General features: G+C 32.9%; 1 protein-coding gene across 1 annotated transcript; it reads left to right on the top strand.

The window, feature by feature from the left end:
- Positions 1-1,882: 1,882 nt before the first annotated feature.
- LOC145681767 (uncharacterized) lies at positions 1,883-5,317 on the top strand. Its single transcript, XM_081753381.1, has 2 exons — positions 1,883-3,343; positions 4,073-5,317. The coding sequence occupies exons 1-2, from the start codon at positions 1,883-1,885 to the stop codon at positions 5,315-5,317; spliced, it is 2,706 nt and encodes a 901-aa protein (XP_081609507.1).
- Positions 5,318-10,421: the final 5,104 nt, after the last annotated feature.

Below are 10,421 nucleotides of genomic sequence, written 5' to 3'. Positions count from 1 at the left end.
GGTTGTGCATCTAACCCCCCCTCTTCACTTATGATGACAGGGTAAGGAACGTTACACCTACTTTTCGTTTGTAGGCATTTTTTCTAAATTAGAAGCATGTTATTTCCTATTAAGTTATATTATTTAGTGTTGAATAAAAAGTCAAAAGTGCATAGTGATTTGATATTAGAAAATGAAAAGTGAAAGAAAGATAAGTTTTGTTATATTCGAAATTAGTAACGAAAATTGTGAATACTACCTTTTTGACGTAACAAAATCTGAATTGAATTGGACTTATTGATGTTACTAGAAGAAGACTTTTGGTATGTATTTCTTCATTTTCTATATTTTGGCATGCTGACCAGTAAGGAACATTTATTTGGAAGTATTGTAATTTCTCATAAGATAACATGCTACATTGCTAATATTTTCTTTAATGACTGTTTCGACCCAATCGCGGATAGTCTAAATTTCTTGATAGTTAACCTATATTTGTTTGAGCTATTTATTTCATGTTTGAGGAGTTATTTTTACATTTGTTTCCGATTTTGGTTTACCAATAAAATTTGTTATATTTGTTTAGTTGAAATTCAAATCTTTAATTCTATATTTAACCTGAGAAAACACCGCAAAACGTACTATCCGAGAGGTTTAGTATTAATTTACTTAGAGACCGCAACAAGACAAAAATACCCTGTCATCATAAGTCAGGTGTTTCTCATTAGGCCAGAGCTTTATGCTCAAGAGAAAATTTATATTTGTTTGGACTGTAAACCAATTAGGAAAATTTGTAACCTGACAAATTCAATCTGTAAATTGAAGTTTAGATTTGTAACAGAGAAACACGTTAAATTATACATAAGTCAATATGAATTTCATGTACGCTGCAGAGGCATATGATAATTATAACCAATTTAATAGGGGGAATTATATTCCTAACCGCTCTCAAGAAAATTCCCATTTAAATAGCAGTGGTTTTAATGCTAATGTGGGAAATTTGTGTTCGTCTGGGCATGTAGAACCGGGCAGAAGTAGTCAGATGCGACCCGTTGAGGATCTGATTGATTTTGCGGGGGCTACGATCCCTCACGACACCGTAAGTCATACTCCTAATATAGGACAGAATACAGGTATCAGATGCGATTTCAGTAAATTTAAAAATTTAAGTGCATTTAAAGCAGTAGAAAGTTTGGTTAATAATATACCCGTATTAAATTCCGTAGATGGCTACCAGATCTGTCATTTCTTAATGCAGGCTAACAGTTTGATAAAACAGCATGTAGCACCTTCAGATATCATATTAGTGCTTTTATTAGGTAGAATTACAGGTCCATTATTTCTAGATTTTCAACAGTTTATAAATGAAAACGCAAATTGGCCTATAGTGTGTAATAGAATCGTAGAAAAATATGTAAGCAGTATTATCAAAACAGAAATTATAAGGGAAAAGCTATATAGAGTAATGCGTCCAGAAGAAACATTTAAGGAATTTATTCTAGAAAAAGAAAATATTTTAGAAATATTTAACATGTATATGGGTGACGTAGAATTTTGTAACATGATAGTAAATCTTATCACACCTGAGATTCGTAACATATTTCTGTTAACTTCAACTCCCAATCAAAAACATGTATTATTGTCCTTTGCTGAAACGTACGATTCTAACCGGAAATATAATGTAGATTATGCTAATGCGACCTTGCAGTCACAAGTACCTAGTGGTTTAAATGTACCTAATATTAGATTAAATCAGAGTCAAAATAGACAGTGTTATTCTTGTGGAATGAGAAATCATTTTTGGCGTCAGTGTGGTTTGAGAAAAGAAAAAAGAAAAGAAAATTTGGTAGAAAATAGAAAATACTATAATATTTCGGACAAAAGGCAAGATTATATGGTACAAAAAATGGTTTCCGTGTGTCACATTCCTGTGCGTTGCTACATAGATACGGGCAGTAGTACAAACTATATTGGTAAAACATTACTTGAACAGATAAAGTTAAAGTGTACCCCTAAAAGAAAGACAGTAAATCATGTAGTTACTTCCATGAGTCAAGAACCTATTACAGTTAAAGAAGCAGTGGAAATTCATTTCTTTATTAACAATAGGAAATTTACAGACTGGTTTCTTGTGATAGACTCTCCGGATATTTCGTTGTTAATTGGAGGACAATTTTTACAAAATCACGAAGCGTGTATTCAGTATAAACAGCAAAAATTAATACTGGGTAAGGATGGTATTACTGTGAACTTTAAACTGGAAGAAAACAGTGTTTCAACAACGGAAAACTACTCGTTTCGGAATTCTCGTTCCAGGGTTGCCAATCCAACAGCCATGTCGACAGGCGCACTAGGCATTGCTGGGGAGAGGACAAACAACCTTGAACTTTTGAATCAACAACCATCTACCAGTCAAACTGATCTTCAGCGTCCACAGGCGAGGAAAGGTGGCATAGGAGAGCGAAAAAAGGAGGCTACCGATTTTTCCCCTGCTGCGGGACAGCCCGTGTTCAATCCAGTATACCACACAATTCATGACAATGAGTTGGATGAAGTCATGAATGAAACCCAAGGTAATAACGATATTCTAACTGATATTTTTTATGAAAGTTTATGTGATTATGTCAAAGAGATATTAACAAAGTACAATGACGTAATTTCAGATCATTTAGGTACAATCAAAAATTTTAAATATGAAATTTTGTTAAAAGATGATAAACCTAGCATTCAGCAGCCTTATGCTTTACCTAAACACAAGATGAAAGAATTGAATAATTACATAGACGAATTATTAAAACAGGGAGTTGTAGAAGAGATTAGGAGTTCACCCTATATCTCACCGTGTTTTTTGGTCAACAATCGTGATAACAGTAAGAGACTTGTAGTCAATTATTCTTCTGTGAATGAAAAAGTAATTATGCAGGCTTTTCCAGCTCCTAATTGTGAAAGTATCATAGGAAACATAGGTAAACATCGTATTTTTAGTGTCCTGGATGGGAAATCCGCCTTTTACCAGTGCTTGTTAGATGAAATATCTAAATTGTATACTGCTTTTGCTACTCCTAATAGACTTCTAGCTTTTCGCAGACTTCCTATGGGTCTCTGTGTTTCAGATTTTGTATTGGCAAATCTGTTTAATAATATATTTAAAGATCTATTAGGCGATCAGTTAGATATTTTATGGGACGACTTTATTATACACAGTCCAGATATAGAGTCACATAAAAGAACCTTAGAAAAATTCTTAGAAAGATGTAGAGAATGGGGAATAACTGTCTCTCCCAAGAAAAGTAAACTGTGTAAGAAAAAGGTAAAATTCATGGGTTATGAATTTAGTGATGGTAACATGTGTATAGATGAAAACAGAGTAAGGGTATTAAGAAATTTACCTGCGCCGAAGAACAGGCGTGGTTTACATAAACTTATAGGATTTTTAGGATATTACTTGCGATATCTACCTAATTACTCAGAATTACTTGGACCTTTACATAAATTAAGATCTGAAAAAACACCATTCAAGTGGGGTGAAGCAGAAAATCAAATTTTACATAAAATCAAAGAAGAAATAGAAAGACATGTAATTTTGAAAGTACCGGACTTTGATTCACCTTTTGTAATTCATGTAGATGCCAGCACAAAAAACTATAGCGGCATTTTAAGTCAATATGACGAAAATGGTAACCTTAGACCAGTTTATTTTTATTCTAAAGTTGTACCAGAAACTGACTGGAGTAAGAATGTGTTTAAATTAGAATTAAAATCATTAGCTTTAGCACTTTCAAAATTCGAGCCTTATTTACATAGAAAGTTCACAATCTTTACAGATTCTAAAGCCTTAAGCTGGATATTAAAAAATCATGGTAGACAGAGGAAGTATGGTACTCTTATAGAAAAAATCAGTCGATTTCAGTTCGATATAGTGCATTTAAAGGGATCCCACAATAGTCAAGCAGATTTTATCAGTAGATTATACGATACTACATATTTCCATTCTCCATCCCCTGAAATAGAAGAAATTTCAGAATATAAAGGAAAAACAGTAACTCTTTCATTTATTAACTTTTGGAAGCTTCCTTCTTTAAACATTTCTTTGCAGGAATTACAGCGCCAAGATCCTGAATTGAAAGGCATAATTTCACAAATTGAGAAAGGTAAAACAGTACAAAATTATTTAATCAAAGATAGTGTATTACTCAAGGAAACGAAAGGTAAAATAAATAAAGGTTACAGAGCAGTCGTTCCGAAAAATATGATTAATACTATTTTGCAGTATCATCATGATTTTCTAGGATCAGGATCGCATCAAGGGATTAAAAGAACTATAGGGCGTATAGCAGGAAAATTTACATGGTCAGGAATGTTTAAAGATATTAGAGATTACGTACAGAGCTGTAAAATTTGCCAAGAAAATAAACCGAAAAACACGAAAATGGTAGGAACTTATTATTCTAAAACTGTTACTATGCCTAACCATACTTTTTATATTGACGTACAAGGACCTCTTCCTAGTAGTTCTGGTTTTAAGTATATTTTAATACTTACAGATAGTGCAAGTAGATATTCATTTCTAGAACCTTTACGTCAGTTAAATTCCAGAGTAATAATAACTAAATTAGAGAAAATATTGTGTCATTATGGGTGGATAAATAACTTAGTATCGGATCGAGCTTCTTATTTCGTAAGCGATGCCTTTGAAACATACTTATTTAGCCAAGGAATAAAACATATTACCACTAGTCCTTATAATCCTTCACCTAATTTAGTAGAAAAAGTGAATGCTTTAGTCAAACAAATTTTACGTTGTTACGTAAATAATAATCAGAGTAGTTGGTCAAAACTTCTCGACAAAATTCAATTCACTTTAAATTCTAGTATTATAAGCGAACTTGGTGTTTCTCCAGCAGAAGTTTATTTTGGGAGAAAACTTTTTAGTCCTTTAGATTGTAAGTGGTCTTTAAATGTAAATCTTTTTGAAAATGGTAATAACAAAGAGCAAATGTTAGAAATAATATCAGATAACATTAGTAAATCATGGAAAAGGAAAGAACAAAATTATAAGAGAAAAAGAATTCCTGCTGAGTTTGCTGTAGGACAGAAGGTACTTATTAAGAATATAACCAAAGCATCGTTGTTAAAGAAATACAATCCCAAGCTAGATAAAATCTATAAAGGCCCATATGAAATCCTGGATTTACCGACTAAGAACACAGTCTGGGCTAGGTTAGTAGAAAATCCCGATATCAAGGTTAAGAGACATGTAAATTTCCTTAAGAAATATTATGAAAGAAGAAACTCTGTAAATGCCAATGCAGCAGCAATATCCAATAGTAATAGCAGCTAAAAATGTAATCATTATTTTAGTTTATATTAGAATTTTTGTACATATTGTAAATATTGTAGAAAAAAAAAGGCATGCATATTTAGAAATATTTCGAGGTAAAATTGTCAGATAGACATCATCATAGCTTTAGGGAAATGTTTATATAAGAAAGATACTGTTTTGTGTTTATTATTTCACAGCTTTTGTAAACTGGGGTGTCGCCAAACAAACATGAGAGACTTTTCGATCCAGATTTAGGAGGAAGTGGTACCACCTTCTAAATGGTGTCATCTAGATTTTTTTGGATGGAGGACTTTCTTCAAATGAACAGCTTAGTATTTCTACGTAAAAAGGGCCCTTGGAATACACATGGAATACAGATTGGAACTGTCCAAGAATCTGAACTCAGTGGTGACGAAGAAGATCTAGTGGAAGTGATTGGTGAACAAATAAATTTTTCGGTGAAGTGATCAGGAATAGTTTGTGCGCCCCCCGAGATATTTTGTTGTGTGATTAAATTTATTTGTTCAAAAAAAAAAGCTCCAACAGAAGTGAGCCTCTGAGATAGGCAACTATCCAAGAAGCTTATGAGTTGGCTATCCTGTCTCATGACTGTTTTGTGGAAGGTGGTGCCCTCTACGAGCTTTCGTGGTTGTGCATCTAACCCCCCCTCTTCACTTATGATGACAGGGTAAGGAACGTTACACCTACTTTTCGTTTGTAGGCATTTTTTCTAAATTAGAAGCATGTTATTTCCTATTAAGTTATATTATTTAGTGTTGAATGAAAAGTCAAAAGTGCATAGTGATTTGATATTAGAAAATGAAAAGTGAAAGAAAGATAAGTTTTGTTATATTCGAAATTAGTAACGAAAATTGTGAATACTACCTTTTTGACGTAACAAAATCTGAATTGAATTGGACTTATTGATGTTACTAGAAGAAGACTTTTGGTATGTATTTCTTCATTTTCTATATTTTGGCATGCTGACCAGTAAGGAACATTTATTTGGAAGTATTGTAATTTCTCATAAGATAACATGCTACATTGCTAATATTTTCTTTAATGACTGTTTCGACCCAATCGCGGATAGTCTAAATTTCTTGATAGTTAACCTATATTTGTTTGAGCTATTTATTTCATGTTTGAGGAGTTATTTTTACATTTGTTTCCGATTTTGGTTTACCAATAAAATTTGTTATAGTTGTTTAGTTGAAATTCAAATCTTTAATTCTATATTTAACCTGAGAAAACACCGCAAAACGTACTATCCGAGCGGTTTAGTATTAATTTACTTAGAGACCGCAACACCATCTAAAAAAGAACCTCTAATCTCCACACCGCACCTCACCTTATTCCAATTTGGTACAGTAGCGAATATTTACTGTTTTTCTAGAGGTCTAGCCGATATTACCCCAAATGAATTTAAACCAATAAACATAGTTCCAGAAATTTCCCAACGGTCTTTGATCATTTGCCACAAACCGCATAAAAATCGGACTTCAGTTAGAAATTCTAGACCCAAATGAAGTCCGTGAGTTTTAAAAGAATCACATTGTATATGTTCTATGATGTACTATAGGAAAAGTGTTTTTAGTTGTTCCTATAACTATTCTCTGAAATTATAGTTGTAATTGTTTTATTTTTGACAAAACGTGTCAGCTTCATTGTGTGATGAAAAGTAGTTTATAGTAATACCCCGCAAAAGACATGCAAGAGGTATTGGACTCAAGGCAAAAAATAAATAAATAAATAAATAATTAAAAAAATAAAATAAAAATAAAAAATGCTTTTCTCGAAATAGGTAATGACATTTTATTCGTTACATTTCATGGTTTTTGTTTCCACAATATGAAGTGTCGTAAATTATAGTAAGTGGTAATATTCAATATGTATTACACCGAATCTACCTTACACTTACATTTCCTCGCACCAAGTCTTCTGTACACCGAATTTTCCTAGACCCGGTACTAGGAGTGTATTTCATGATGAAAGAACTACATAATTCATGAATTCATGTATGATACCCTAAAATAGGACTGTATCAATGAAATTACCTTATGTTAGGGAGAGAAAGCCAGACTTGTTTTTATCTAGGTATATCGTACTTGCGCTTTACTCACTGCAAATTGGCTCCATTATGGCAGTCCAGGATGTACAAACTTCCCTCAAGTCTTTTTATCTACTTCTATTTATATCTATAGAATAGCGAATTTACAAGTATGAAAAATTAACGTGGACGTGACAACCTCGTTTTAGTGTGGTGCTGCGAGGAGAAATGGAATAAAGTGGAAATTTCATACTACACATTTCGTATACATCTCATTTCTAAACATATACATATAAACACACATCCCAAACTATCTTACACCATTTTCTTTTACTAGTTTTTTTTCTACTCTGTCCCAAATTTTCTACCTCATCTACCTGATGGGGCGTTTACACTTAGTCGATTTAGTCGCACGACTAAATCGACTCGCTGCATTTGCCACTAAATCGAAGCAACTAGGCCGAATCAGATTGATGGATGTGTTCAATTATTTCAACACAGAAAATATAACGTCTTTTAATTCAGTTGCCAGTCGATTAGTCGCCTTTGATCAACAAGCGATTAAGTTGAAGTCCCGTTTACACGGTCGATTAAGTTGAAAGTGACGTCAATTCAACTGAATCGAACGCAAATCGACTAAGTGTAAACGCCCCATTAGTAACTGGCATTCTTTCACAGGTAGAACTTCTTTCTCGATTTTCACGTAATTAATTTTGCAATTTAGACAATTTGGGACTTATGCAGAGTCGTTCTGACGAGTGATTAGTGCCATACTAAAGAATTCTACTAATACTGCTTGTAGACGATCCAAGAAAGCTTGAACAAGACTCTTGTTCAAGACCATTCAAGACTATTTGATGAAAAAGACGTCAGCACTGACATCATTTTTCTCTTGAATTCAATAGTTTCGTTCAAGAAATTTCGTTTTGGTCCTGTTCTAAACAATCCAATTCAAGAGCATTCAATAGCCAATCAGCGTTCGAGTTTGAGTGCAGGAAAATACAAAACAAGTAAGATGGCGTCGTGAGACAGAGTTGAAGTTGAATAAATATATTTTCGTTACTCTTATCCATAATTATATGTTATTCCAAGTGTGTATTATGATAAACAATGCTAATATTTGCGCCGGAAGATATTGTTAGTATTTTTTGTTGATAATATTCACGATTTATATAGTTATAATCCTTGCATGCCCATAACTTTTGTTAAATTTTGAGGCAATGAGAAGTATAAGTATTAATTTGAGAATTTAATATACAAGAATACCGGGTGTAGATTAAGAAAGAAGAGTCCATTAAATAAAAAAAATATATAACTGATTTTTCTTGATTTAATAAGACGATTTGCACTGTTATTAATCTCTGATAATATCAAATAATTGCGTACAGATTGATAATATGCTCACAAACTGAAGTATCCTGGAAATGATTACATGTTATCCTACTGTAATCTAAGTATTTTATCACGAAATCCACACGTAGTATTTGAGAAGTTATTTCTTAAGGTAGAGGTTGCTTTCACGTGTGCAGATTAATTTTACTAGTGCTTTCCCGTAAGGTACAAATGTGCATCCTAACATATGCTACATACAAGACTGTGCAATAATAATAATAAATAAATAAAATCGAGATGCTATTTAACAGTGTCGGGGCAGGAGCATTGAAGGGGGTCCACGGGAGAGTAGGCGCGTCATCGACTGAGGTTATAGTACAAGAATAAGAATAATGTATAAATTAGAATAGTGCAACAAACCCTTGACATCGTATTCAGTCATTTGAACTTAACTATAGCTCTTCTAATGATTTGATACTGGTAACATTAAACTTCTAAACATAAAATACTGGTTTCCTACATTATGCAGACATGTTTCGACAGTGGGAATTATTACGGTATCTCAGATAATTCTGCTTCATACACACTCACACATTTTAACAGTAAAAATTACTATTCGTTTGACGGGTTATTCTTAACCAGTACCAAAACAGGGATAAATTTGTGAAGAAAGTCTGATGCAGATATGGGCGGTAAGTCCTGTAGCTGAAAAATATTATCATTGTTTCGTTTGGTTTTCTGTGATTTCAGCCTTTTCTTTAAACAGTCTTCGATGCAAAGCATAAATAACATCAAAAGGCAGTCATTGCCTCGTGATACACACAATTTTAGGAAACTTCGATTTTTTCTTTCTGTGTGGGGTTCTGTCAGCAGCACGCCATTTGCAGAATCATATTTTTTTTAAAAAAAAGCTTAGTATAGGGAACGATTTTATACCTAAGCAGCACTTTAGTTTTTTAACGTCACCTAACCTAACTCGCATTTAATGTAAAAGGGACAAGCTACTTAGTGAAAATTCGATGGAATTGCTACAAAATCAATTGTCCCGTTTTCTAAATTATTTAATATAATCTATTAAATTACAAATGCCTGCAGAAAGTTAAGAAAAATATGCTAATAGTATAGCTATTCATTCGCAGGTCTGAACTAAATCACTACGCAGTTTCACTTTCATTTGTTTTCATAGTTACAGTCTCTTGTTTTGGACTGCCATCTATTAACAAGAATATAAAACAGATTCAATATCTCTATGATCGTGTAAAAGTTGTTTCAAGTCCGTTCGAGACTCTTGTTCAAGTGTCTCGAACAATACTCCTTTGAACGTGTAAATTTGAGGTATTGAATGGTCTTGTTCAATCTTTCTTGGATCGTCTACAAGCAGCATAACATATGTTTCCTGCAGTAGTCAGGCCTATAGTATGACGCTAATCGTACGTCAAACGACTCTACATAAGGCGGTTTCTTTTTTTCTCGATCTTGGTATTATCCACACCCAATGTTGACTTAATTACATTATACTTTCATTTTCTATCAATTATATAATTTTGCAATTCAGCCAATTCGATATTATGGTTGGCAAATAAATGCAAATAAGGGAGTTTACTATTTGTAATATTTTTTACAATTTATCAAAAACATAATTCAATTTCTTAAACACATAATTCAATTTTATCATATTCTTAGCACACAGAGACATCATGTCTGATGCACCTTATTAACACCGATAATAGTGAAGAAGAAAAG

The sequence above is a fragment of the Thermobia domestica genome, chromosome 1 (genome assembly GCF_964235325.1).
Source record: "Thermobia domestica chromosome 1, izTheDome1.hap1.1, whole genome shotgun sequence".
NCBI classification, from domain to species: Eukaryota; Metazoa; Arthropoda; class Insecta; order Zygentoma; family Lepismatidae; genus Thermobia; species Thermobia domestica.
The sequence above is the reverse complement of the archived record's forward strand: the minus strand, read 5'-3'. Positions and strand labels throughout refer to the sequence as shown.